The following is a 27151-nucleotide window of genomic DNA, read 5'->3' on the forward strand; positions in this document are numbered from 1 at the left end:
AGGAGGCAAGGGCAAGGTGGCAGGCACCGGAAGGACAGGCACCAAGGCACCTTCCGTCAGGCGGAATTCAGACATGGAATGATTCACTTGGCTCTGTGGATTATCCCATGCATTTTGCATCTTTAAGTCTCTCAAAAACAGTAGATATTGTGGCATGCATTGCGGACAAAGAGATTGTAAGGTGCGTCCGATCAGGAGTAACAACATTTTGGATAGTCCAAGGTTGCTCCTGCCACTGTTCTCAGACGTCACCCTCAACCCTGCCCTGATTTTCTTTTCTTAGGACTTGCCTTGATGCCTACTGCCTTATTTTTCAGAATGACAAGATAAAGTTGTGGCATACTCGTCTATCGTCCAGGAATCGCCGCCTACTAATCCCCATCGTCCGTCATCAAGAGGGTCTTCGTCTCCGAATTCAAGGCCGGGAGGATCGAATCGTGGGAATTCTTCTGATAGCCTTGATACAATGATAAGTCGCGCTCTCTCGTTGATTTCCTTGCAAGCACTGTGAATCCTCTTGAGTCGTTCATCGTCTGTAGCGTTGATCAGACGCTCGAGGAGGAGCAAGGCTGAGTCGACATTGCTTTGATCATTAAGTCGGCACGGGTTATCTGGACAGGCCAGGTTATTGACTGAGATGAACATGATGCTCGTCAAATAGCCGCACGACACAAGCCTACAACGACATTATTAGCACTAACCGTGAGAAATGGAGAAGGAACTCCCAAATACCAAGTAAGAGCAGAGTCGTTCTCGGGTGTTGCAGCATAGAGATGCATGCAAGTTCGCGACCCCGTAACCAGCTTTTCCCAGCAGTTTGGAAGCCGTGTTGTCAAGTCGGACCGCGCTGCCGGGGTATTCCCCTTGTTACAGCTGAGCTGCCCTTGAAGCCACTCGAGATGGTGCGAGTCTGCATAGTGCGTTGTCGCGATGAGCTGCAGGTGGGTGTAGTGAAGCAGACAAATGTATCGAAGGTACTCCGCGGCCACGGTTGCTGCTGCAAGCTCTGGCTGGAAGTCGAGAGGTATTGAGTATTGCCAATTCTCCAGCATCGTTCGAACACGAAGCATGTTTTGACTTCTTTCTTGGTCTGGAAGCTTGAGAGCTCGAACGGAGAAACACATGTGGTATAGCTTTCCCTGGATGTAGGCGAGCTGAACAGAGCTGCGGAAGTAATTGAATTTTTGGCCAGACAAACCCATGATCATACCTACATCGTCTGGAGGAGTTAGACATGGGATATCTACGTCGATATCTGACTCCTGATGAAGAGGTGGCTGTGTCAATCTCATTGATAGATCGCGGTCGAGTATGAACGCGACCCAAAAGACTCGGCTCCTCTGGAGAGCCTCAGCCGGCTCGAACTCCTGCGAGGTAGACTTCGTATTAAGTCTAAGACTCTGGCACAGCCTGATTGCAGTTGCTATGAGTATGGACGCCGGGCCCTGGTCCGCTGAGCCATGGAAAACTAGAACCAGTCCAAGGAGGGTCTGCAAGACCAGCATGCTCGGTTCATTGATGACCAACTTATTCAGGACTGATTGGACGTTGTCGATGTACCATTGCATATTCTGTGTCTCTTCGTAGCTGGACGCGTAGGAGTGCCGATGCGTGAGGGCCAAGACGACGTTGATGGCGGCCCAGACGTCTGCTTTACGGTGCGCTGGGTATGCGTACCAACTTCGCAGCATCTTGACGAAGATTTCTCGCTCAAACAGCGGAAGGACTTGGTTCGAGTTCTGGAAGTAGTCTTCTATTGAAGGCAAGATCTGACGGAGAGGTGGAAGTGTCATGCTGGACTCGTGGCCTGAGATGCCCAAGCCCGGGTTTGTAGAAGAGTGGGGTGATTCCTCCAGTGTTGAGGTGCTTGCAGCCCAGAGATTATGCTCCTCTTCAGAGATACTTGTAGCCGTACCTGGATCTATCGATGTCAGAGCGAAGTCTGGGTCGGCTGCCCGGGGCACAGGCTGCTTCTGTGCCTCCAATTGTGCTAGCCTTGCTTCCAGCATCTCAATTTTCTTGACTCTGTTGAGACGTCAGCCGATCGACTCGTTCTGAATAATGGTTAAAATGTGAACTTACTGATTGGACTTCACGGTTGCTGCCCTTGTCGGGCCAGTGTAAGTGCACTCCGAACTGTACAGATTACACCCTGAACACCGTGGCTGTTTTGCATCACATTTAATCTTCTTATGGTAGCATAAATCGCAAGCCTGCGAGGTAGAGGCTTGCAGTCAGTCTCAATGAAAGTTTCTTTGACCCAGCTCAATAGTCATGGCGAGTTGGGGCCACTCACCTTTCTCCTTCTGACTCTTTTCGTTTTGGATGTATCCATAGCTTGCACAAATTGCCAGGTCTTATGTCTATGTGTTTCCCGAGGTTCTGTTACTTGATGCGTTACAAATCAGAATATTAAAGTGGTTGAGAAAGAGAGAAGAACTTGGTCCAGATTCGTCTCATCCTATTGAAAGGGGCAAGGTAGTTAAATGGATGAGGTCGTGGCTTGAAGCTGAGAGGTAGGCTGATGAGACCCCGCTTACAAATGCGCACCAATCCCAAGAAGGTTAAAAACCAAGGAGCAAAATCCTTCACAGTAGGCACCTGAGTAAGGTAACTACCGTACAAGTTCTTACATAATCTTGTCTACTGCTAAAAACAAACACTCTTATTTCTGAAAGAGCTCATAGACTATCCAGCCGATGACTCAAAGGCAAAGAGTCACATCAGGCAAAAGCGAAAGTCGACGTTGGCCTGATTCGAACAGACGCTCCCGAAGGAACAAGATTTCTAGTCTTGCGCATTAGACCACTCTGCCACAACGCCCATTGGACAACTCATTGAAGAGTAGAGATGTTAAGCCATTTCCAAATTGTAGCTCATATTGGGAGTCAAGCTGAAGTGTTCCATCGCGACATCCTTTGTGTCTTCCCCTGGCGGTTGCGAATGGTATTGTTTGGACTTCGGACGACAGCTGCAAAATCAAACTCTGTCTTTTAACGCCATTCCACTTCTTGGCAACTCTATTTAGCGCATTCACGCACGCACTCGTTGCCTTGCCTTTCACTTGCTGATTGGAGATGTGGGGCAGCGCTCTGTAGCTGTACAACTTGTACTGAATCAATCGTGGGAAGCAGGAAAGTTGTTTGCGAAAAAGGCGTTAGTTTCTCGCATCATTTCTAATACTGACACAAAGTAAATTGTCAAATCTAACGAGAGCCACAAGTACCAAATTCCAAGACGAATTCTTGCTAAGTAAGCCTGCACATCATGCAACTTGTGGCGTCGCACTTCGTACAGAAATACTTCGAATCAAAGTTCTCGCAGATGGGACATTCCGGAGGCGAAAGGCCGTTGTTAGTTGGATACCATCCCTTCCACCCATGAAGCCCGTTGTCTATGCATGTCGGCTGTCGCCCTAGAGGGACAAGCCGCGCCTTATTGGGCGGACTTGGCATTTTCATCTCTTTTGGTTCTATAGCCTCATTGAAGCTTTTCGAATCCCTAGTGTACAAGTCAGTAGCAGCCCGATTCTGAAGTTGGTAGTCTTTGGGAGCATTGTAAAAGTCTTCATAAGACATTGGGGTCTCCGAAACTTCTTCTTCATAGTACTCGTTCTGAGGCTCTTGAAGTTGAGGTTGTGGCATCGTCGGTTGCTGGTAGAACTCCTCTTCTTGGGGAGTTGCAAGCACTTCAGGCCACCACCGAGACTTGCGTCGCGCCTCAGCCTCTTTTGCCTTGTGCGCGGTTGTCTCCAAAGCCGCGTTCAATCGATTCTTGCCCTTCTTCAACTTTTCTTTCAGCTTTTGTTTGACGCTCACCATTGCGATCGCCGATGGCATATTCTCCTTAGACTCTTTGTCCCATGCCGAGAATTTGCGGAGGCGCAAGTTCTTTGCCACGAACATAGCCTTGACCACGGGTTGTCTTGATTTGTCATATTGCGTGCGCTGAAGGGGGTCAATGAGAACTTCGAAAGCTTTTGTGATCTGCATTCGATGACGAATTGAAGACTGTTTGATCAGTGTCCCATTTGCACGTTGGGTTTTGGATGAACTGGCTAGTAAGATTCCATTCGGGTGCTTTTCGGATCTGCTAGGTGATTCATGCTGGCCATTCTGGAGAAATCTCTCCACTATGCCATAGAATGCGTCTTCGATGTGTTCTTGCGTTGCGTCATTCCTGATGCCAAGAACACTATAATGATCGGTGGGCGTCATTGGCGGATCCATTTGATCGTATCAAACCAAGTGGAAGCTTTGAAATGCGGAAGAAGCGCTTGAAACTTATGTATACGTTGACAAATGTTGGAAGGGCTGTGAATAAACGCTCTGGATTGGAAGACTGGAAACACTTACAAGCATCCTGTGGGCGATGTTGACCTTACTTAAATACTACTAGCGACCACAGAATCCACTAGAACAAAGGCCATTAGGTGAACAGACTCGAATTAGATTCAGCATACAATGATCTTGATTTGATCTGAGGAACGTCTCATAGCATAGTTACAATAAAGACTCCTTGGCGTTGAACTCAGCGAAAGAGAGCACAGCTACTCTACAACGAACACGTAGGTAGTTGAACAATATAGAATCAAAAAAGCAACCCAATTTAAGCTGAGAAGATTTCTTTTGTTCCTTGTGTCCCCTGTAGACGTCCAAATTTTCGTCACCCTCCTCTAGAACAAGAGGAAATATGCATAGAACAAGGAACAACTGAAGGGAACAAAAGCAAAAGGAATGTGTCGATAGCACAACCTGGTTTCGATCCAGGGACCTCTGGGTTATGAGCCCAGCGCTCTACCCCTGAGCTATTGTGCTTGTTCTGATTGTTAAAGGTACCTGCTCATTTTGATTTCAAGAAAGCTGTGGGAAGGTGGATGAGAACGTGACCCACTCAAGGGTCGCAAATTTTGCTGGGCCATCAGCTAGTGTGACAGACAACTTTGGCCTCAGTTAACTCAGTGGCCTCAGTGGGACGGCCATGCCACCACGTTCCTCGCCGAGAAAAAACTTTCTAACTATCGCCGTGGACCTGTACGGATAGGCGGGTCTCTCGAAACCCGCCGCTCGTGAAAACGGAGGCAGGAAGACCGACCCAAGCGTTCGAGCCTCCGAGGAACCGGGCCCACCGGAGATAGGTCCGGGTAAGTGGCCCAGTGGGTATTGCGCATGTACGTGTCTGGAGAAAAGGGATAGAGTCACGTTTCTCCCCAGACTGTTGACAGGATTTTACATAATTGTCGGGCAGTCTTTATCTATCTACCGAACCATCTCTGATTCAACGGGGGTGTGCATTGCGGGGTGAGGATCTCCGACGTTATCTGGGTGCGGATACTTGTCTTGGTGTTGGAGAAAAGGCCGATCATATTTCCCGAAACTGTCGGGAAAAGCCACGACAACGGAGGATGACCGACGTCACTCGATGCAGTAAGCTTCCGGTCGACGGCCGGCATGGCTGTCTCCTGAAAACGGGTGTTTATATCCGCCTCATAGATGATGCCATGTTTGCTCTTATCGCAAACAAGCTCATTTGAATTTACCAGGAGCTGCAAGCGCAAGTCAAGCATCTGATTTGGATCTTCTCGTCAACAGAGTCTCACAACTAGTCAGCCAAGATGATTACACCTGTAGGTGGTCTTCGCAGGACACAGCATTCACAAAATGCTCGTTGCTAACAGATCTTCTAGAAATGGGAACGTCTCGTGAGATTCATCGCGGAAGATGATTGGAGGGAATACATCGGCGAACCAGTCGATGAGACTGTCGACGGTATGGATACTTCTTACTGCGCAAATAAAATCATGTTGTCTGACACCCGGGACAGTCGGAGCTGCTCTGGCCGCATCTCTCCCTGTTCCGGCTCGAGTCTTCAACGGAACCTCAGCCCTGGACCCCTCAGCAGAGCCAACATCAAGGATCCTCAACATCCAAAAGCTCCTCCCACCCCTTACACGCAAAGAAATCGGGACAATTCGTTGTATCGGCCTCAACTATCGCAAACATGCCAAAGAGATGAACCTCGACCTCCCAGAACACCCAACCCTCTTCTTCAAGCCCGCAAGCTGTCTTAACGCGTCAAACGCACCGCTACTCATCCCCCATCAAGCAACGGATCTGCAAGCAGACTACGAGGCCGAGCTGGCCGTCATTATCGGCCGTGACGCGAGGAACGTCAGCGTGGAGGATGCCATGGACTACGTGCTTGGTTACATGTGCTCCAACGACGTCACGGCGCGGAAGCACCAGTTCGCGGGAGCTCAATGGGGTTTCGGAAAGGGATTCGACGGCTTTGCCCCGATGGGTCCGTGTATCGTCAGCGCAAGCAGCCTCCCGGACCCTTCACTTATTGAGTTGAAGACGGTTCTCAACGGGCAGGTGATGCAAGAGGGAAGAGGGGACGATATGATTTTCTCCATCGCCGAGATCGTGGCGTACTTGTCTCAAGGCACGACGCTGGAAGCCGGGACGGTGATTATGACGGGAACCCCACACGGAATCGGTGTGAGCAGAACTCCGCCTGTTTTCTTGGCTCCCGGGGATGACCTGCGCATCGTTATGAGCCACGGCCTGGGAAGCTTGGTGAATAAGGTGGAATATGAGGAGAGGCCCCAACGGAACACGAATGGGAGCAGTGGGGTCAAAGTGGTAAACGGAGTGAATGGGGTGAAAGAAGTCAGGGTAAATGGAGTCCACTAGGCGGGAGAAGCACACATGGAATACCTACTGTCAAGTGATTATCACACATATTTCTCTGATGGAAGTGTCGACTCCTAGTTCTTCGTTACATGGGGCTAGGCATTTCATCTCTCACCTAGGGATAGTTAACTCGACTTTAGGAGTCCAGCATCGGACTCCGAGATTGAATCACACTGCTTACTCAAGTAAACGGGCATTATTGTAAAACCCTCCGCCCTGCACGACTTGGAGTTTCCAAATTCCCGGAACTGCGACTTGCTTCTCCACTGACGATGCGGATATGCACAGCCATTATGCACATATCTTGCGGGGCAACTCCGACATCCGGGGCCCCTAAGCCTTACAAGGCCAAGAATCGGCTTAGACGGACTTTTACGTACCCGACAGAATGTGGCTCTCTACGGATACCGTTGAGGGGTTTCTACGGAAATCGTATTCTGGTACTCCATACGGTAATGGACAAAAGATTGTGCAACGAGTTGTGACGATGTTGCCATCTCAATCTGACGGGATTGGATGTTCAACAAATAGGGAGTAATTGCGTGTCGATCACTTCTCTAGATAGAGAAGCTCCCAACTCATTAGCCTAAACTCTGGTGAAAGTGGAATACGAGTATCTGAGGCCGACGAGTCGCGGCCTTGAAAAGTGGTTCAGGACTCAATTAAATTACATGTATACCCCGTAATCGCCGAACCTTGCTATAGCCATCCTAGAAGGTAATTATATGTAAAGCTTAAAGGGGGCTTTGTACGGAGTACTCCGTAGCTCTTAGTAAGTAAAGGCATGTCGGTCTGTTGTGCAAGTAATAGCTGCTGTGCACACATGCTGACTCGCAACTAACCGAAACCGACACCGATACTCGGACAGAGCGCGTTGTGGACTTCGTGACAAAGTCAATATAATTAAATAAAGCTTCAGATTCTGTCGCAGCGCCACACGTGGCGCTGCCGGTTACTGCCGTACGATACCGCTTTCCACAAGCCGATTACCCGGCTTGTACAGTATATAGATATGACCCTCATACGGATCTTCCACTTAGAGGAATCAAGCCACTTTCTACTATACATGTCTTCCACTTGCTACCTCGATTAGTGATAGATTCTGAATGAGATTAATTGTTGTCAGCCTCCGGGGCAAGAAGAATTATGCCTGCCGCAATAACCGGGGAAGGCAATGCCGTGCGCCGACTCGCAATGATGCTGTATACCAACAGATCAAGAGTACAAATACCAAGCTGGACTCTCAGCAATCATTACAATTGAAGCTCCTCATCAACAGCCAGTCAATCAATCAACCATTCACTCATTCAACCAACAACTCAACCAACCAGCCAGTCCATTTATCAACTAAACAACTTAGTTGCCATCATACAGTTCTCTACCATCACCCAGCTTATCCTCCTCGCCACCGCCTCTCTGGCTATGGCTAGCGTTGCTGCTGAGCGCACTAGCAGCAACAGCGTCTTCGAAGTCCGTATGGAGTGCATCAAGAGCCACTGCGGTGGCGTTGGAGCCGGTTGCGCCGGTGCGTGGGTAAGTCACACTGCAAACGGCCCACCGAAATGTTCATCGTTCACGAAGACCAGAAGTGGACTTGTAGATGAATCGGTTCGTGTCGAGACAAGTTACTAACTGTGTTGACAGTGCTGCGTCCGCTACAACAAGGATGGCTGCAAGTGCATTGCACCAGGTGACATTTCCAAGGTAATTCTACCCTTTGCTCATAAAGACGTCTTTATATACTAATCAGCTACTTCAGAACGGAGACAAGTGCCCCGCTGCGTAAGGAGAAAGGGGGAAGTTGATTTACTTATGACGAGCGGCGAAAGCGAGTGGAGATCTAAGATGTAGCGGAATATAGAGAGCAAAATACAACATCTGAAACTACAATACGCTCTCTCAGGTTATAATTATTTTTCTGGTGTGCGAGTCTTAATAACCGGCAACTCATCTCCATCAGTCGTAAATGACTACTCAGGACTTTCCCCCGTTCAATACCTCTCCATGTGCTTATGGCCTTCCGAATGTAGACCGAAAGCCTGTGTTACATGGTATTGAATGATTTGACTTGGTCTCAACAGCGGATGTTCAATACTGATTTACTAGGTAAGGTACTTTAGATGATGTTATGTTAGATTTCTACACCGAGCAATACATGTAGCTAGTACTTGAATACGCGTGTCTCATAGCTCTTGCACTGGTCTAGAGTTAGGTACGTGACTTCCTTATTTTCTTCCAAGCTATCATCATGGCATTTGTACTCAGATCATATGCTTGCTTGATCATGCATAAGAGTGTTGATCACATGCTCCCATTGTGACAGGTCACCGCTCTCAGGAAGGAAGAATCCAGGGTCATCCCATGTCATCTGCGCGCTCGTCGTGCTGTAAGGAAGTCCCAAGCCGGCCATCAGAGGATCAAAGTCGGGACTCTCTACTGGTAACTGAGGTTGTGTCTCCATGACTGGCGGTTGACCAACGGGCTGGGAGACGCGCCTGCTAGGCGAAGCTGACGCTAGAGCCAGTGGTACTAGGGTGTTGGCTGGAGGCGGGTGAGACTGCCTTGACTTTTTGACACAGAGCTCAACGATTTTGACTTCGGCGAGGGCAAACTCATTGAGCCAGACATCGTTTCTCTGCATCTCGCAGTATGCGGACAAGTCTTCGAGAATAGCATGAGAACGCCGAGAATGAGGATCGCGGACAGCGATGATGCCCAGCACCAGAGCACTGTTGAAGAGGTTGTGTGGCCCTAGACTCCATTTCAGCCGGTCGTTGAGAGGTTGGTTGAACATCTTGAGACCCATATCAAGGTCCGCGCAGGCGGATGCTATGCAAACGTCGTGACTGTGTTTGTACCTATTCGTGATTGACTGTCGGAGCAAGAACGGCCGGTGAAGTGTGACCCGTGCGAAATGGTACATGCTGTGTAGATGTAACCTCTGCCAAGGGAGAAACGGGAGACGGTCATCTTTGGAGATGTCTGGGTCCTCTAACTCGAAATACGGTGGTAGCCTGCCTTTCCAGGTATCGATTTCTTTGTCGAGCGTGAGGACTGTTTCGTAGGAGACTGTGAATAGACCGAAACATCGCTCTTGTATCTTGCCAACAACAACGGCAAGTTCATGAGCTAGACGGCTGAAGACGCTCGCGGTAGGTTCTGAAAGGGGGGCTTCTGGCACAGAGGCGGCCTCTTCATCATCCAGATCATCTAACCAAACGTTGGACGCCTGCTTGACAAGACACTGTTGATCAACAATTGCAAACGGTCGTCCAAGAGCTAATGCTATGGTTTTGTCGAGCATGTAAAGGTTGCTCCATAAGCGTCGTCTGGTTTCTGTCTCCTTCCTGGGAAGCCTCCACCTTTCACCGTCGATATGCATACCCTGAGCTTGAGCCATTCGCATAGCAAAGCTCGTTGTGAGCCAGGACTCTGGCACGCGACGAGTGTAGATGAGATAGCGAGTGACTAGAACACCAGCTCGCACGAGATCCGTTGACTCGCCGTAGAAAGTCGGCGCAATCACGATGGCTCTCCGGGCAGCCCAGTAGAACCGTTGTGACGTGTCGTAGACCTCTCGTTGAACCTCCCTGTTCCGCGGTCTTGGGCAATCCAACAACACGCCATATGCCAAGACAATGAACAGCAAAGCCAGCCAGCGAAGATCAATTGTGGCAAAATCATCAAAGCCAAACTTTCGCGACCAAAAGTTTTCGTACTTGGCCTTGAAAGAGTTTGGTTGAACAGCGTCAATCGCCCAATTGAGCTCATTGAGGAAACATTCCGTCAGCCTGTCGACCGTGGACTTTTTGCGAGGCAGCAGCCCTAGGAGATCCCATATTTGCGAAAATGGACCGTTCTCCTCTCGGAACGAATGTGTTGATCCTGCTTGGGGTTTTGAGCTGAGACCAGATGATAGCTCTGGGGCGGGCGCTTGAATGATTTTCGCGGCGGCTTGAGGGCCGAAGTACGAAGAGCCGAAGAAGGACGGGGCATCGCGGCTTTTGAAGAGATTGCCGACGAGGTTTTCTGATGGCTGATCTTGACCGCTACTCTCGCCTTGCCGCCCCCCACCACGACTTGAAGACCTTGATGGGAAAGTCCTGGAACCTGAGGAGCCATCAGGTTGCTCAGCATCTTGAACAGGGATTGCACTCGTGGAAGGAGGTGAGACTGGAGTTGCAATATTGGCGGTTGGCGAAGTCAGACGAGTTTCACGCTGGCCTTGAGAAGCTCTTGGGCCATCGTCTTCAACTAAGTGGCTGTAGGAACACGATGACCCAACTCCTCGCCTTTCGCAGTTGAAACATGGTCGCGAGCCATTGCACTGATGAGGTGAAGTCAGTGAGATGACTGGACAGAATTGAGTTTAGAAACTACATGTAGGCTCAGCACGCCGTCAAGTTGAGTTCAGCACTGGCGCGGTCAACTACCTTATGCAAGTGGTTTCACCAAAACAACCCATTGTGAAGTTTCGGTCCAATGACAGATAGTAATCTGGACAGATGGGAATTGAAGTAATGGACATGTCGAAGGCTTCGGCAAGACTATCATGCCTTGGCAAAAAGAAATATGAGACAACAAGCTCACTCACTCTTTGTTTTCGCCGATGACACGACTCGCACGCAACCGCATGCCTACCTCGCTTCCTCTTCCGAATAATCGGACTTTTCGGATTAGTCGTTCTGGGCGTTGGGGTATCCATTGATAATATGCTCGGACTGTCTGCCGGAATGTTGTCGCGTGGTTGCGAGATCGGGAAATAGTACCCTTTTGTATGGACCAGAGGGCGATGTCGGGGTATTCATATCCCCAAAAAGACTTGGCTATCATCCTCTCCACATTTTGCCGAAAGGAATGGCTCGGCGCCTCTAGGCTATTCGCGGACTAAGAGATAAGAATCCTACATTCCCCGGCTTTGCCCCCGCCAGACCGCAAGGATGGTCTTTCGATGCTACGATAAGCTCGTCAATTCCCCGACGCCTAGCCAGGTATGTCGGTCAAAAGCCGAAGCCGTTTGATAGGCGAATGCAGTGACCTCACCGTGCCTTTGTGATGCATCTTTTGCATAAGGTAGATATATGCCCTTTGCAGGATACTCTGCCTGGTCGTAAGGATATGTTGTCAACTCCAGACAGAGTCGCAACATCTCTCTATCGATTTCCTTGATCATTTTAGACAATCAAAGACCACTGGTGCTTGAATGATGTCTTCGGAAAAGATGCCCCTGGAGGCCAAAGATGGTGATATCGAGCCTCATTCGGCGGCCGCGAGCTCCGACCTCACGATCGACCCGGCTGCGGAAAAACGTCTCCTCAGAAAGCTGGACGCATGGCTCTCGCCAATGATGATCATAGCTTTCTTGGTGGCTTACCTCGATCGAAGTAACATCGGTACGCGACCCTCAACTAATAGATGCACTACAATCAACGGTGTCTAACTAGGTCGAAATTTAGGTAACGCCGCAATTGCAGGCATGACAGAGGATTTGAATCTCACGGGCAATAAGCTGAACGTCGCTGTCACTGTGTTTTATGGTGCGATGCAATGACTCCTTTCATACGCGAGCATGAGGGTGGCTAACAAGGTGTCCAGTGACTTACATCACTTTCGAAATCCCGGCATCCCTGATTCTCAAGAGAGCACGGCCGAGTCGACTTATCCCATTCTTCATCCTATCCTGGAGCGCAACAGTCATAGGCTCGGCCTTTGTCACCAACTATGCCGGTCTTCTCGCAACTCGTCTCCTCATCGGTGTCTTTGAGAGTGGTCTCTTCCCGTGCCTGACGCTCTACCTCAGCACATACTACAAGCGCGAGGAACAGGCCCGGAGAATTTCATACCTTTTCGTCGCATCTGCGTTATCTGGTGCCTTTGGAGGTCTTCTGGCTTACGGACTCACAGGTCTGCATGGCGCGAGTGGCTTAGCTGGATGGAGATGGCTTTTCCTCATCGAAGGTGTCATCTCCGTGGCAGTTGGCTTGGCTTTTATACTTCTGCTTCCTGATAGCTTCGAGTCGGCCAAATGGCTTACTGAAGAGGATAAGGCATTGATGCGCATCCGTGCTGAGCAGGCCAGAGTCTACCAGGGCGAGTCAGAGACATTCGACAAGCAAGAAGTCAAACTCGCTTTCAAGGATCCCAAGGTTTGGCTGTCAGCCGGCTGCCAATTCTGCGCAAACACCTGCTCCTTCGGCTTCGGAACATTCCTACCCGTCATTATTCGCGGGTTTGGTTACAGCAGCATCAAGACCCAGCTCCTTACGGTGCCGGTCTACATCTGGGCATCAGCAGTCTACCTCACCATCGCCTACATCTCGGACAAAATCAACAAGCGTGCGGTGTTCATGGTTCCGATGGCTTTAGTCACTGCCACAGGTTATGCTCTCATGCTTGGTGTAAGCATGAAGTCAACCTCGGTTCTCTACTTTGCGACTTTCGTCACGGCAACAGGTATCTATTGCGTTGTCGGCCTCAACGTCACGTGGATTTCCAACAGTAATGCTGGATATTTCAAGCGGGCCACGGCCATTGGCCTGCAACAGACTATCGGAAACAGTGCTGGTATTATGGCTGGACAGATTTACCGTATCACGACCTCGGACGGAAGATACACAATTGGCCATGCGGTCTCGATCTGCACCATCACGATTGCGTCGGTTGGTTACTTTGCCATGTGGACTCTTCTGAACAGGATCAACAACAAGAGAGAAAACATGAGTATCGATGAGAGGTCACGAGAGATTGACCAAGGAAAGAAGGGCGATAGACACCCTGATTTCCGATACACGCTCTGAGTCATCTGGTCATAGCTTTAGTGACCCATTGATATCTTGTCATGATACTATCTTAATTGCCTCGTTATATCAATATTCACGTCTCGCATGTTCGAAATGAGAGTCCACAATCTTGATCAACTCTAATGGTCCCGGGAATCAAATAATAGTGCCTTTCGAGTTGTTTTATTATGAGGTGGGTTAACACTAACGAACTTGAGGTATGCAAGGGTGAGATTCTTTGACTCAAAGTTTGCGGCCTCCTGTATTCTGCATGGGACGACAGCCAGTTACAAAGCATATAGGTATAATCATCGAGATTAGGTTCTTTATTGAGCCGATCACCGATGCCCAAAAGTAAAGGCGAATCGAGGGACCACTGCATTTAAAAGCGGCCTGCTCGGAAGGTTGACTAACATGAGAGGTTTGAGCTTCGTTAAGGCGTCTGCGATCCTGATAATACTGCACTAAATGGAGCCTCCTAAAACACCTAAAATACCTAAAATACGAGACTATTATGCAGACTTGTGCATCCAGCAGTCGGCAACGGCACAGGATATATGGCGCGCCCATCGGGTGTTAGCAATCAAACATCATCCGGATAAACAGCCTCCAGGAGCAAAAGTTGATACCGAAAAGTTCCGCATAGTAATTCTGCAAGACGTATATCAAGGCTTTTCCGAATCACGATTCACCAATAAGCATTCCGTATTAGAGACTGACGTTGTTCTACCTGAGTCCAGATTCAAGAGGCGTACGAATATCTCCGAGACGAATCCAAACGTAGCCGATACGATACGCATTATGAGAACCTCAAAGAGAAGTGGAGAGCATGCCAGGAATGGCAGAATAAGGAGTGTGAACGAGAACGACAAGAAAAAGCAGAGGAAGAGAGGCAGAGGCAAGCTGGCGAAGCTGAACAAGCTCGTAGACAAGAGGAGGCCAGAAAGAGAGAGCGGGCTGAGCGTCTCAGGAGAGCTGTCGAGGAGGAAGAAAGGAAACGAAGAGAACGTGAGCACGAGGCTCAGCGTCAAAAACAGGAAGATCTTCAGAGAGAGAAAAGGGAAGCGCGAGAGAGGCTGAGAAAGCTGAAGGAGGAGTTTGCGGAGCTGCGGTCGAGGGAAGCAGCACAAAAAGCTCGAGAACAACAAGAAAAAGACGCCCATGACAGACTCCGTCGAGAAGAAGAAAATGCCAGAGAGCTCAAGCTTCAACAGGAACATTCTGCTAGAGAGTACATCCGTCGACAGAAACAAGCCGAGGCCGAGAGGAAAAGCAGGGCTGCCGCGGAGCGGGCACAGAAGCAAATGGAAAAGGCAGCACAGGAGCGGCTCAAGATGTTGAACATTGAGGAGAAGCTGGGCTTTGCTCGTGGGCATTGGGCAAAGATGAGAGAGGCGGCGGATAAACGCGAAGCAAACGCAGATTCGAAACAGTTCAATCCTTTCAAGCAGGAGAGCAGGTGTAATCATACGAGATACGGCTGGCCGAGAAAGAAAGGAGAAGCAACCTGCACGTTCTGTGGGGAGAGAAGAGCAAAGTTTTCATTTCGTTGCCCTGACTGCGATGCCGCAGCTTGCCCAGTATGCAAAGCTAAATACTGTCATTTTCGACATTTTATCGATGAACATTATCAAATGGAGTACTTGATGAACAACACCCAGGCAATGATGATCAGCGAGCACACCAAGCCAATACCTGCTGTGGTATACCCCTTTGAGGGCTTACGTCCAACGCAATCCTCAAGCTTACCCTCTTTCTCAAGCTTCATGCGCTTCTTGTTGTTGATGCTAAGAATTCCCGAGAGATACCTGCGTTGAGATGTTAGTACCTCGCGCAATTGAAAACTAGTACAGCCAGGCTAACTTACTTTCGGTCCAAGATTCCGTAGAAGAGACCAAGGCAGAACTCCAGCCGCTTGACAGCCACAAAGAAGGCAATGACACGCTCATACGTGCCTCCAGGGGTGATGTCCTGCAGCCTTCCGGCAATCATGTCGACAATGACGCTTCCAGCATTGTTGAAAACTTCCAGATTCCGAATACGAGTCCCAGTTCGAGCTGATCAGGGACGATGAGGGGGATTGACGCCAGGAAGGGAAGAGCATTCATTGTCGACGCCACAGAGGCGATAACCATGGAGCCAAGGGCGTTCGTCTGGGTGTATCCAATGAGGCAGTACACCAAGATCTAGATAGCCGATGTGATACTAACAAACACCATCCGATGGCCGAAGAAGTCAAAGTAAGACCCGATCAATGGTGCGCAAATGACAGGAATAACCTGTTGCACTGCGGAAGTGTACCCGGCAAGCTGAGCCGTGGAACCTCGAGTCTCTTTGATTATGTCGGCGTTAAGACCGCTAAATCCTCCCACCACACCGGCCTGGAGAATTTGTGTGCAGCAACCAGCCAGAAGAAGCGAGGCACGCGAAGGAGGGAACTCCAGTCAGGGAGTGCCCGCAGTGTACGAGTGCTCTTGCTGGTGTTCGTTGTGGCCACTTCAGTGTTGCCAGCCTGCAAGCGTTCACGACGAGTGATCTCTCTGGCTCGCTCCTGGCCTGTGGGCATGCGAGTCCATTCAGGTCGTGTCCAAACCCACCAGACATAGAAGATGTTTTGTATAAGGTTGGCGAAACACACAATGGCGGGGATCCAGAGCGCCCAGCCCCAGAACGAAGTGGCGTCTCGCATCGGAACCGCAGTGGCTTTCGCAGTAAGAACAATGAGTTTCCCTGAAGGTAGATGATATGTCAGTGTTTGTGTCTCTGAGATAAGATGTGTCGTAGTAGCAACAACGTACCAATTGACAAATCCAAGCCGTACACCAAACCAAGTCCCTTGTGCTGGAACCAATGAGCCAGGATCTTCAGTCGTTGTTAGTCAGGTCCGTCGTCAAATTAAACAGCAGATTGAGGCTCGAATAAGACTGACCTTAGATGTACATGTCTCAATAACAGTGCTGCCGAAGCCCATGATTACTCGCCCAGCGACTACTAAAGCTGTTGGTTCACGGGGTCGCATACGGCAAATAGTGGTAGCAATTGCTGCGCAATCTGCGCGTAAGATGAGAAGGTGAAGTGTATGAAATGGAGTATCGCGGCCACGCAGAGGTCTCTTCCGACGGTACCAGGTACGGAGGGATTCTCGTCTGCAAAGGTAGTCGTGATAGCGTGATAGACGCACTCGCGCTCGGGCTGCTGAGGCCGGAGGGAGTTTTGAGGTTCTCGTGGACTTTCGTGAAGTAGTCTACGTTACTGCTCGTTAGCAGCTGCGCGGGTTTTCAGGCCGGCGAGCTCTCTTCATGGTATAATCTGTGGTGATTCGTGAGAAGTCAACCACTGATCAGTATTGGTTCCACGGGGTCGTATACGAAAAATAGTGGTAGCAATTATCACTCGTCTGTTGGTGATCCTATTGCTTGTTCTTCTTGTTTTTCTATCTTACATTGTAGGCAGGAGTCGGTCAAAGTAGGTAGTGACGGCCTGGGTGGTTGTCCCACCTTTATCCGGCCGTGATGACTAAGCCAGTTGTCCCACTTCGCCCAGGGCAGGTGCCAGCCAGCCCATGGTACCTGCCTATTAATACTCCTTATCAGCCTTTGCTGTTTCAACAAAAGCAAATGAATCCTGGTTGGAGCCAGCCGCTGATATCACCGCGCCAATGAAAATTGCAACCGAGCACGCCAAAGAACCCCTGTTTAATCGCGTTAGTATAGGAGAGTCCTGGTGCTATTGTATTTTTGCCACGGAATGCAAAGCTTGACAGGAGCTTACCATTCGACGCCATAATGGTCGAGCCCGTAACCCCCGAGAATTGGGAGGACGGTATTAACGAGCGACGTGGCCGAGGAAATAGCTCCGTACTATAGAGAGTCAGCACAAGTCTTTGGATTGAATCACGTTAATTTCCAAGCCTTACCTGAGAGTTATTGATATCCAGATTCTTGATCAAAGTGCTCTTGAGAGGTCCGAGGGTGTTCTCAGAGAAAGACGAGCCCCAGGAGAGGGCAACACCACAAACAATAGCGGTAGCTTTCCACGTCCACGGAAAGTCTCTGATTGATTCAGTGTCATCAGATGGATAGCTGGTGGCATCCACGATGCCCTTCTTGTCGGTCTGGGACCGCGTTGGGGAGGCATTATCTTCGCCATCCGCAACGGGCAGAGGCCGCTCGACTGGATCCTTGGAGACCATTGCAAATCGCCGCAACAAGAAGCTTGAAAGACAGCAACAAGAAGATGAGAGAATTGAGCATGCAAAACCCCAGAAATTCACCGCCGAGAGGGCGCAAAAGGATCAGGTTTTATCAATCTTTGTTCGTACATCAGATAAACAGCCAAGCCCGTGGCTCGGCGTTGGCTCCACACACATTGGAATCCTAACAAAGTACACTAATGCAAGCGCCCCAACGCGACCCATTTATGATGGGCATGGGCGGGTTTTTAGACAAGTGGGCGCATCTTGGGTGGCATGGCGCCGGCTGACAGCAGGGGCTTTGGGTTTCCTGGGACGGATGTCTCATTTATCCCTCGTGAAATTTACCCGGTCCCTGTTTTTTTTTTCTCTTTGGGAAGTACTGAGTTGTGTGGAAGTGGAAAAAGCTTGTAATTTGTCGCTGATGATGTGCTGATATCTAAAAGAATCTCTCTATGACTCTAAAAGTCCTCGGAGTGTACGTCTATTCGAAGGTCTCGCTTCTTCCGCCAACTTTCCGCCGAATCCCTCACAGCTTCCATCAATGATTCTGGGCCGCAAGTGGCCATCAGAACTCTTTGACGACTCTCAACGGACTGTATGGCATCACTGACCACCGATTCTATGTCCATTCTCCTGAAATGGAGGTTATAAGCCTGCTCGACTTCATGGCCGTTTGCTCGGGCAAGCAGACTACTTGTGTCGTCTACGCTCGATACAGCTCCGTAGCTTGGTGTACCTCTCTCAGACAAGAGCTGACTTTCAACGTCATACGGAGTGTCGGTTTGCGTCGCTATTGGGCTTGATATTGGCTCTTCATTTGTGACAAACAGCGATACTTTGACGGCTGGTCCCATCTTCATGAGCTTGCTGAGATGTTCGGAGAACCACTTGAGATGCTCTATCGCATTAGGTTGTTAGAGGGATATATCAAGTAAAGAATGAATACTGCGGCTCACCTGTACGTCTGACAGTCCACACGAACTCAACGGATTGGAGCTTAGGTCTCTCAGACTGTCCTAGAATCCGATTTATGAGACCAAACGTGAAAGCCGCTCCACTTCCACCAGCGATAAAGATCAGCTTGTCGTAGTTGTCCATATCAGGACACACACCATACGGCCCATCAACCGATGCCCAGGCTGTAGAACGAGTACGACATGTAGCAAAGTTGTTGACAGCTTTGGTAAATCCCTGGTGGGATTTCATCACAAGCTCCAAGCCAGCGGGGCCATTGTTAACGATTGTGAATGGATGATTCTCATAGATATGGACCCGCGGAATCCAGAGGAAGACGTGAGTCCCCGGTGAGGCAGCCTGGGCACTTGGCCTTTTGAGAAGCAGGCGCGTTCCTCCATCCGGGAGTAGATAGAAGGCGCCGGAGTTGTTGATGAGGTTGTAAAGCATCCTAGAAGCTCGGATCGTGCGATCTAGCAGCCAAAGTCCGAACGCAAAGCTCATCAAAGCTGGTATCCTCTTTGCCCAGTTTGGGCGATGCAACCCCGTCAAAATGACGGCTGCCACGAAGCCAGCGATGTGACTGATGTAGAAGAGCTCGTAGTTTCTGTGTCTCAGTATTCCTAGGAACAGAATGATCATTCCGATAGCGGCACCGATACCAGCCAGGTCTTCGGGTTTCAGCAAGCTGGCCAACTTGCCATAGCGATGGAAGTGTATCGCGTAAAAGATAGCGTGCAGAGCAAGCAGGAAGACGGCGGTATATCCCACAATCCGGTGCAGAATGTTGAGCTGTGCATGTGATACTCCTACTAGTGGACTCAAAGGCGTGTTCTTCATTCCGAAAAATATGCATAGCGTTATGTTTGCGGCGCACATCCTGAAACATGTTAGCTGCTGCATGAGAATTTGAAGAGTGTGAGAGAATCACCATCCAAGCCTAGAGGCCCAATGATTGAGTAGACGCCTCATAACGATGTTGGTTGAGCAAAGAGTGACATTGACGACGAGGTAGACCCCAACCATTGCGATGAACCCGAAGGAGGGCCTCCCAAACCATCCCCAATCCACACGCCTCTCTAAATTTCTAAGAGCCTCATTAGCATCTTAGTGTTGAGTGGACAAGGCGTGTTCCCACATACCGAAAGAAATCAACGCATGCCCGGCGCCCGGAACCCTTCAGCCCCTGAGCTCTTTTGGAACATGGGGTTTTGTTGGAAGCCTCACGCAGCGAATAGGCTACGAAGGTCAGAAGCACGAGACCAAAAAGAAACGCGACGTAAACATGCAGAGTATCCTCGTTTGCTTTCTGCTTCGGGCTCTTGAATGCTTGCACCATCTTGTTGGTGAGGATGGCTGAGGAGACGGATGTGGTGAGACCGAGGTAGAACGAACGCACAGGCAGATCGAGTCACGAAACGGGAGATGTGCGCTGATTGATAAGATGAGCATGGGGGCAGATTGATAAGATTGATAAGATCATCCACCACAGAGATTTTTGGAGGGCCCACACGCAGTATGCCACGCGGACGCTCGAGAGACAATTGTTTTGACACGTGAGCTAGCCAGCTGGCTGTCCTATGTAAGACAGCTTGGGAAGTCCCAGTCTGGACACTGACAGCTGACAAAATCGTGTCTTTGAGCTGGGTTACCCCAAGGCTGCAGGGTAGTTAGAATTGAGATTTCCCTCACTGTGAGAAAAGCCATCGCGGTGGAAACCCAGCTGACAGGGGTGTTAAATACTGCAGATTCCTTACCGTGAGCAAACATCTCCGGATGGCGTGTGAAGTGGAGAACAACGCAACGAGGGGAAGTCAGATTGACTACCGGCATCGGCCTTGCGAAGCTTGTGGCGTTAGCCTGCTCAAGTTATTGGAGTAAGTGAGCTAATGTGCGAGGCAGTGATCAGCTGTTCGGATTTGAGAACAAAATCAGAAGTCAAGAGTTACGGCTCTGGATGAAGTAGAATTCTTATGGGTAAGTCGGACTTCCGACTGAGGCCGGCGCCAGTATGTTGGCACAATTAAACTCCAAGACTGGCTGCTGCAATAGATTCGTACTTATCCATATCAGTCCGAAAAGACTCATGTGTCTGATAACTTCCCTGTTGGTTCCCCGAGTGTACAGTAACTCTGTTAAATTCTCAAGATACTCCAGGGCACACAGTCTTCCCAACAAATCTGGCTGGATGTCCAGGTCTCGATTCTGTTCCGCAATATCTATGGCCTATGTCTCGAACCGGAGCGAGGTCCTGTGAGTTTGTGACTTCAGTCTTTCTACGTCGCCAGAAATAAGAGGATTCACGTTGCGAGCTCGCCGATCTTGTTGCTGGAGACATTGGGTCATTCTTTTAGTGCGATTAGTTTCGCGAAAATGCTTTACACTTTCGATGAAAATCGTGCAAGATAAGGCCTAGTACATTGGCGCAGAGGAACGTGTGGGTAGACCGTAAGTGTCCGAATCGTTGATCTTGCTGGACAATGAGTGAATCCTGCAGTAAGTTCTTCAAAGAAGGGTTCGGAATATCTCGAGTGGATTTCCTGCTTCACAGTTTATGGTGTTTTCGATGTTCAATTGCTCCGAAGCAGCATCTCCGAGCATGCTTCCGGCGCTCGGCGGACTCACGGGATCCATCATGATCTGATAAGCTGATAAAGAACTAAATTAATCGCAGTCTAACTGTCTCTGTCAGTAAATGTGGGCAAGTCAAGGGTTTAGTTGATTGATACTCCTAGTGCGGGTCGGTTCTCCGCAAATCCGACCAAAGCCGAGATGCACGAGTGGAGCTCAAATTCTGCATGAAAGGGGGGGTGCCATTGCCTCTCTCGCACAAGTCGCCATCAAATGCTCCGAGTCGCCACGCGATGGATAACTCTATATGTCTCTGTAGCTCGACTCGGCTTCTATCCAAACAATATGACGAAGAGCGAGCTAGAGAGTTGATCCCTGCTCTCAACAGCCACCTCGAGGACGTCCGCCGACTCTTAGCAAAGTCGAAGGCATTGTCCCGGGACGTGCAGTATCAAATCACGCCACGCAACCAGCGGACGAACAAGGCCCTGTCCGTGGACTCGGTTGACCTCGCGCCCGTCAAGCAGATTTACGAGGTCTTCAGCGAGAATGTTGATGGCTTCTGGGTAGCCTCTGACGACCGTGTCAATGCCGACTTGCGACGCCGGTTGGCTTGCATAGTAATATTCCTGAGATCCAAGTTGGATCCTGAAGCTTCAGTGCCACCACATATCGCGAAGCCTTTTCATGGACAGACAAACTATGCGGACATTCGCAATTCTGGGAGAAAGTATATCCAAATTGCCCGAAAGCTGGGTGGTCTGGGATCGATTCTCTGGCTTCCTTTAGACATTCCACCATCCACGTAAGATTCAAGAGTGTGCACTGCCCATTTAGTAATCCACAAAACTGACTTATACCGGGCAGTTATGAAAGATACTTGAACACAGATGATGAAGAAGTCTTCAACCACTTATTATCGCTCGCTCCACAAGTCACGGATCATGCGGATGTGGTCCAACGCCTCATTCTAAGTCAGCTGCGTGGTGAGTTGCCTCGTGTCTTGCATCTCTGGGGCCCTGGGCTTGTGTACTGACCCACGGCCGTAGATCCGTCATTGAAATCATCTTATTACAATTTATTCGTGGGCTATGCAGAGTTGATCCCAGCTGCGGACCAGCTGTTGCTCTTACTTCAAGCATTCGGTGCAGTCGAAATCCCCGAGATCCTCTTGAAGGGCGTGCGAGTCCCGCAACGCCGATGGAATACCGATGGAGAAATTGAAGCCGTCGAGGCTTCCAAATTTGGTCTTTCGAATGAGCTCGTCAAGCTCATTTCTGATGACGTTGAATATTCCTGTGCTATAGAGAGCCCTAATATCATCAAGCGCAGGCTAGACAACGACACCCTGGCTTTGTCGCTATGCCCCGAATTCTCTGTTTTCTTGTCTCGCGCTTTACGACCAAGAACTGTAGAAGAATTAGGAGCAGTTGCTCTGAAGCTGCTTTGCTTTGTTTGTCCCCCATGTTACGAAGGCAACACGGACTGGTATGGCCCAGCCCTGACCAATGACGAGCATGTGGATTTCCCGACTGACATGAAATCGTACAGGTCCGAACCCCTCAAATTGGCAGCTTGGCTTATAGTTGAGAAGACGACAAGAGCGTATAAAGTGCCAACGCCACTCCGGACACAAGTTCTTGAGGCTATTCTTTTCTTCTGCGAAAGAGACTCGGTTGCCATGCGTCATGTTGCCGTGGATCGGGCTCGATCGTTGCTGCGAAAGTCTATGCCTTACTATCTTCACGCTACCGTTGTGCTCTTTCGCAGTGTTCTCTACCGCAACGAAGGAGAATTCACAAAGTCAGAGGCTCACATACGCGACTTTGTATGGCGTGGCCCGCGACCGGTTACTCGACGGGACCATTCACTTCATGGACGACTCCATATATCTCAGATGGAGAACAAGATCAAGTGCACAGATGACGACGTATCCCTGCTCATCTACGAATGGAAAGCAGAACTACCGCTCTCGACCCTGGATACCGAGGTGACATTCCGACTCCAGAGCACGGCAGCACGTTTCTTCCAATCCATCGGAAACTTTGCTGCAGCCAGGGCTTCGCTGGAACAGACTCTCTCACTTGACATGACAAAACCTCTGCGAGGAAACACGCGCCGGCTTTTGGTAAGCAGACTTGCCGACATGTACTGCGAGATGGAAGAGTACTCAAAGGCAGCCGAGATCCTACGACCAGAGCTGAGTAGCTCGAATAAGCCCGAACTCTCACGTCGAGCCTATCCGCGGCTGCTGCTATCATCAGCGGAGTTCAACATCGGACTAGAAAACTTTGACGCCGCAGAACTCCTACTCAGGGAGCTCGAGACTCAACACACCACGCCGATTGGTATAGATACGCTCTTTGATCAGCAGTTACATATGCGTGCCGTCCTCGCTGTGGCTCGGATAGCCCACTTCAGATCGGATAAGAACCTCGCCGTGATACGATGGAGGCACGCCCTTCAAGAGATTCAGCGTATGCATGCCCTCAAAGCAGAAGCCGGCTTTACGGCGGCGACGATACACTTGTCCTTGGCTCACGCACAGCTTGCCGCTGGCGATGTAGTAGGCGCGTCAGCATCTTGGGCTGCTGGATCGGAGATACTCAAGACTGAGACGTGCGAGTTTTGGCTTCCGATTGTGCCGACCGTGTGGCTCAAGAAGGTCACCCGCGAGGTCTATGAAGCTCAGTGTTGGACGTTTCGCATGATGCTACCTGGCGCCAAACCTGACGATACAACACCGTGACTGCTCAGCTTGATGGCGAATGCTCTAGTTGAAGCGCTTGGGGTGGCTGACTTGAATTTGATGATTTCTTCTGCGCGGCGTTATGGTAATAGAGGACTTCTGGGTGCCTTGTTCGGACTCGATATCGCTCAATTTAGCTCTAGAAGATGCAGAATGAACCACCTTGATGAATTAGAATGAAATCAAATTGAATGAGTATTTACTACATGTACTCGAGATCTCGCTTGCCTCAATACCAAGAGGCCTTTTCTCTGGGCAATTGTTACTTGGTATTATGATAATAGCAGTATTAATTGGTCAGTCGAGGCTCATTCGGTGTATCTCAGCATTGGAAGCAGCTTTGACATGTTTAAGGCAGCCAGATACGTCAATAAAAGCCGAAGATGAGTCTTGACCTTCGTCTAAGGGACTATATATGCCTAGACCTGGGCTCTATCAAGTAGTAGAGAATTGATTAAACTACACTGGCAGAATGAACTGGACGGGAGATGACAAATTTGCCCACTTGGTTCCACATCTTGGGTAGTCTCTATGGACTTGAAGACTGTTGCTCCTCAGGGTGGATGTCCGATACTGACATCCACCTATTGACTCCATAGAACGGTCATCTCTCGAACTTCCTTGGAAAATCCTCAGAATGGCTGTTTCCAGTCCACCTTGAACAGAGCATGGTGTTGAGGGTGAGGCCTCAGGATCTTTCCCGCAGTGTTCGCATGCAGGTGGACGTGGCACAGATTCTACATCACATCGAGAAACGTTAGCACACGCGCACTTAGAGATTGAACGTTGACAACAGTCGATCTGGAGCCGGAATGGTACACTTACAAATGCGTCAGTCCACCCAATACCCATGCAGCTCGAGACTCCGTTGCACTCAGCCTTCAAGCAGTCCCATGGCGTATGGTAGACCGTAGTCGCAACGGGCTTCTGTCGCGTGTTCAATGTAGCAACGCCACATTGACGCGCATACTCGACGCCCTCGACGGAGAATTTGTCTGCACATTTTCTGCCGCCACACATGCCTTGCCACGACATGGTCCTGCACTCGGCTTGTTGCGGGGACTCTTGCTGGTTATTCTGGCCCTGGCCCTGTTGACTCTGACATTGTTGCAGTTGCTTTTCGATATCGGACTTTGAGGCATCGCACTTCGATTTGGCATCGGTAATCTCTCGAGTCTTGTCATTGTCGCATTGCGTTTTAGCGTCGGTAAGCTCCCGAGCCTTCTCAGCCTCGCATTGCGCCTTCTCCTGCGTAATTGAGGCCGCCTTCGCCTCGAGTGCTGTTTTCTCCTTCTTGCAACTTTCCTCCGCCTTCCGTACGTCATCCTTGCAGCCATTCTGGAGCTTCTGTTTCTCGCTGTCGCACTGAGATGTCATCTGGCGCCGGATGGCGTCTTTCTCATTCGCGCACTCGGCTGCGTTCTGGCGGCCAGTCCCGCCTTGTGTGCTACCGCCGAACGCATCATCTGTCTTGACGAGGAGTATGATGTTGTTGCTACTGGGACCGAAGCGCTTGTAAGCAGGGTCCTTTGTTATGTAGCAAGTTCCCGTGGACCAGGCTCCTGCGACACACTGCGGATCCTGGGCGCACACCTGAGCGCAATGCGCAGGCGTGAGTGCTTTGTCTGCCTGCTTGACAGCACCCGACGACCAGGAGCCACAGACATATTCGAACGTACTTCCGCTGATACCGCCTTTTCCCGAGGATTGCTGGGTAGGACAACAAGATTTATAGCTCGGAGAGGAAAGACAGTTGCCGTTGTCGCCGGTAAGAGGCGCCTGGTCAGCTGCCAAGACCCCGGTGATGCCTGGAGCAAGGAGCAATGTAGTCAAAGGTAGTTGCATAGTAGCGCAATTTGTGAGAAGAGCACTTAAGATCAAGTAGAGTTGAGGTAATCCAATTAAAGCCACAGTGGGAGAGGCTGGAGCTGATAACGTGTGAGAACGTCCCGCATGAACTTGAACAAATGGGCGAATTTATTCTTTTATAAATAACTCCAGAAACCGCCTCAGCAAGACTCAGGTATCACTTGGTGAAAAAAAAAAGTTCCATGTCTTCTCTGCTCTGAAGTCACATGAGCATAACTTGGGCTAGATAGATCGGCTTCTCACATGCCGGATTCATGTTCGATGACATTAGATCAACAGACGCATCATCTTGTAGTACGCTACGTGGAATAGTGCCGGGTTTCTTGTTTTGCCGACTTCCCAGACCAATACTGGCACTTTCCAATGTAGTCAAGTTCTAATTGGTGCCCGTCGACTATCGACTACTTGTTCAGGAAGCAGCCACAGCAATGGACTTTGGGTGCAGTTGATACAATTTGCCTAGCTGGATTCAAGACTGTCTCTAATGCTTGAACGCCATGTTAGTTCGCGCTGAGTTGAGATCATCGTCACAGCAGGGCTCAAAATCCGAATTGTCCGACTATCCGACATGTTGTTGATGAGAGCCGTCCTATCTCAAGCTTACTTACACGGTGAGACACCAATCTTTAACTTCGTATCTTAGCCCTAAGCGATGTCTCCGAGAAACTTGAGGCCTCAACCGGAACGTCGTAAAGCATTGACATTGTCTCACGCTCTCACAGTGATGTCATTCACAGAAGTTTCCAAAGCTTTTGTGCCCAGGTCTCTAAGGTAAGGAGAGCTCCTTGAAGCTTCAGCTCTAAGCGGAAACGGCTCTTCTCCGCCGTACGCACAAGCTGATTAGCTGATGGCGGCCTTGGCTTCTCGCAGATAGCCTGTCGGAGATCTTGAAGCTGTCTTAGGTAGGCAGTGATTTGTGAGGCATGCGGTTAGTCTAAGTCGATAGCCGGGCAACTGGACCGTCCCGTTCCTTAACATTGTCTCAAACTACCCCGCAGCTTCGATCCAAACCGGTGAGATCATACGCACTCAGTAAAGATTTACTATCTACGCGGCCGTTTGAAAGACATTGCATCGGCGAATCTCCCGAGATCTTCGAACCAAATCCATGGCTTCCAGCAACGTCGAACATAGGCGACAGCCAATGAGGAGGCAGAATCCTTGTCGCGCTCCGCAAACATCGGTAGAGCTCAGACGTTGTGATATGATGTTCCGAACTAGTCCAGGTTCATAAAGGATTGTTTGGTCCCAAGAGTCTGAAATAAGGCCGTAGGCAGTTGGATCATGCTCGGAGATCCTTGTCTCGGTAGATCTCTTATCAAGATAATTAGATGATTCA

At 49.8% G+C, this 27151-nt stretch overlaps 10 protein-coding genes and 2 non-coding genes across 12 annotated transcripts; 4 read left to right on the plus strand and 8 right to left on the minus strand.

The window, feature by feature from the left end:
• Positions 1–108: 108 nt before the first annotated feature.
• On the minus strand, positions 109–2540 carry BDP81DRAFT_358818 (fungal-specific transcription factor). The gene is made up of 4 exons (XM_060586370.1): positions 2297–2540; positions 2083–2213; positions 733–2025; positions 109–676 (listed from the first exon to the last, which is right to left on the minus strand). Exons 1-4 carry the CDS (start codon positions 2333–2335, stop codon positions 307–309), a joined length of 1833 nt encoding a protein of 610 aa, XP_060439548.1. The 5' UTR covers positions 2336–2540; the 3' UTR covers positions 109–306.
• A 201-nt stretch (positions 2541–2741) lies between these two features.
• On the minus strand, positions 2742–2823 carry BDP81DRAFT_t333. Its single transcript has one exon. It is a non-coding gene; the product is annotated as a tRNA-Ser (tRNA).
• Positions 2824–4745: 1922 nt separating this feature from the next.
• BDP81DRAFT_t332 lies at positions 4746–4817 on the minus strand. Its single transcript has one exon. It is a non-coding gene; the product is annotated as a tRNA-Met (tRNA).
• A 797-nt stretch (positions 4818–5614) lies between these two features.
• Positions 5615–6841, plus strand: BDP81DRAFT_484776 (fumarylacetoacetate hydrolase; the record flags this gene model as incomplete). The annotated part of the gene is made up of 3 exons (XM_060595124.1): positions 5615–5626; positions 5687–5768; positions 5824–6841. 3 exons carry the CDS (start codon positions 5615–5617, stop codon positions 6693–6695), a joined length of 966 nt encoding a protein of 321 aa, XP_060439549.1. The 3' UTR covers positions 6696–6841.
• A 2120-nt stretch (positions 6842–8961) lies between these two features.
• Positions 8962–11400, minus strand: BDP81DRAFT_465205 (fungal-specific transcription factor domain-containing protein; the record flags this gene model as incomplete). Its single annotated transcript, XM_060594250.1, has 2 exons — positions 8962–10919; positions 11337–11400. The coding sequence occupies 2 exons, from the start codon at positions 11398–11400 to the stop codon at positions 8962–8964; spliced, it is 2022 nt and encodes a 673-aa protein (XP_060439550.1).
• Positions 11401–11916: 516 nt separating this feature from the next.
• On the plus strand, positions 11917–13492 carry BDP81DRAFT_465206 (major facilitator superfamily transporter; the record flags this gene model as incomplete). Its single annotated transcript, XM_060594251.1, has 3 exons — positions 11917–12088; positions 12152–12232; positions 12291–13492. 3 exons carry the CDS (start codon positions 11917–11919, stop codon positions 13490–13492), a joined length of 1455 nt encoding a protein of 484 aa, XP_060439551.1.
• A 396-nt stretch (positions 13493–13888) lies between these two features.
• BDP81DRAFT_503220 (uncharacterized protein) lies at positions 13889–15287 on the plus strand (the record flags this gene model as incomplete). Its single annotated transcript, XM_060595588.1, has 4 exons — positions 13889–13895; positions 13995–14119; positions 14215–14842; positions 14908–15287. The coding sequence occupies 4 exons, from the start codon at positions 13889–13891 to the stop codon at positions 14937–14939; spliced, it is 792 nt and encodes a 263-aa protein (XP_060439552.1). The 3' UTR covers positions 14940–15287.
• On the minus strand, positions 15027–16555 carry BDP81DRAFT_475555 (uncharacterized protein). Its single transcript, XM_060594738.1, has 6 exons — positions 16404–16555; positions 16273–16336; positions 16113–16204; positions 15681–15855; positions 15342–15531; positions 15027–15282 (listed from the first exon to the last, which is right to left on the minus strand). The coding sequence occupies exons 1-6, from the start codon at positions 16491–16493 to the stop codon at positions 15105–15107; spliced, it is 789 nt and encodes a 262-aa protein (XP_060439553.1). The 5' UTR covers positions 16494–16555; the 3' UTR covers positions 15027–15104.
• Positions 16556–17029: 474 nt separating this feature from the next.
• BDP81DRAFT_439069 (uncharacterized protein) lies at positions 17030–17717 on the minus strand. Its single transcript, XM_060591374.1, has 3 exons — positions 17391–17717; positions 17246–17334; positions 17030–17165 (listed from the first exon to the last, which is right to left on the minus strand). The coding sequence occupies exons 1-3, from the start codon at positions 17664–17666 to the stop codon at positions 17051–17053; spliced, it is 480 nt and encodes a 159-aa protein (XP_060439554.1). The 5' UTR covers positions 17667–17717; the 3' UTR covers positions 17030–17050.
• Positions 17718–18127: 410 nt separating this feature from the next.
• BDP81DRAFT_331833 (ferric reductase NAD binding domain-containing protein) lies at positions 18128–19502 on the minus strand (the record flags this gene model as incomplete). Its single annotated transcript, XM_060585538.1, has 2 exons — positions 18128–18567; positions 18626–19502. 2 exons carry the CDS (start codon positions 19500–19502, stop codon positions 18128–18130), a joined length of 1317 nt encoding a protein of 438 aa, XP_060439555.1.
• A 1985-nt stretch (positions 19503–21487) lies between these two features.
• BDP81DRAFT_331578 (uncharacterized protein) lies at positions 21488–23943 on the plus strand (the record flags this gene model as incomplete). Its single annotated transcript, XM_060585518.1, has 4 exons — positions 21488–21999; positions 22062–22180; positions 22244–22682; positions 22746–23943. 4 exons carry the CDS (start codon positions 21488–21490, stop codon positions 23941–23943), a joined length of 2268 nt encoding a protein of 755 aa, XP_060439556.1.
• Positions 23944–24575: 632 nt separating this feature from the next.
• BDP81DRAFT_399255 (uncharacterized protein) lies at positions 24576–25788 on the minus strand (the record flags this gene model as incomplete). Its single annotated transcript, XM_060588554.1, has 2 exons — positions 24576–24680; positions 24769–25788. The coding sequence occupies 2 exons, from the start codon at positions 25786–25788 to the stop codon at positions 24576–24578; spliced, it is 1125 nt and encodes a 374-aa protein (XP_060439557.1).
• Between the last annotated feature and the right edge of the window lie 1363 nt (positions 25789–27151).

The sequence above is a fragment of the Colletotrichum phormii genome, assembly GCF_030913505.1.
Source record: "Colletotrichum phormii strain CBS 102054 chromosome Unknown BDP81scaffold_28, whole genome shotgun sequence".
NCBI classification, from domain to species: domain Eukaryota; kingdom Fungi; phylum Ascomycota; class Sordariomycetes; order Glomerellales; family Glomerellaceae; genus Colletotrichum; species Colletotrichum phormii.

Bases quoted from the DNA above. Each gene is read 5' to 3' on its own strand.
- BDP81DRAFT_358818 (XM_060586370.1), bottom strand. From the start codon at position 2,335: ATGGATACATCCAAAACGAAAAGAGTCAGAAGGAGAAAG. The intron at 2,214-2,296 runs GTGAGTGGCCCC...TCTACCTCGCAG, and splicing joins AAAGAGTCAGAAGGAGAAAG to GCTTGCGATTTATGCTACCA. The intron at 677-732 runs GTATTTGGGAGT...ATGTCGTTGTAG, and splicing joins AACGACTCTGCTCTTACTTG to GCTTGTGTCGTGCGGCTATT.
- BDP81DRAFT_475555 (XM_060594738.1), bottom strand. From the start codon at position 16,493: ATGCGACCCCGTGAACCAACAGCTTTAGTAGTCGCTGGGCGAGTAATC. The intron at 16,205-16,272 runs GTACGTTGTTGC...ATCTACCTTCAG, and splicing joins CGGCTTGGATTTGTCAATTG to GGAAACTCATTGTTCTTACT. The intron at 15,856-16,112 runs GTGTGTTTCGCC...CAAATTCTCCAG, and splicing joins CGCTCTGGATCCCCGCCATT to GCCGGTGTGGTGGGAGGATT.
- BDP81DRAFT_439069 (XM_060591374.1), bottom strand. From the start codon at position 17,666: ATGGTCTCCAAGGATCCAGTCGAGCGGCCTCTGCCCGTTGCGGATGGC. The intron at 17,335-17,390 runs GTAAGGCTTGGA...GACTCTCTATAG, and splicing joins TGGATATCAATAACTCTCAG to TACGGAGCTATTTCCTCGGC. The intron at 17,166-17,245 runs GTAAGCTCCTGT...GCGATTAAACAG, and splicing joins GACCATTATGGCGTCGAATG to GGGTTCTTTGGCGTGCTCGG.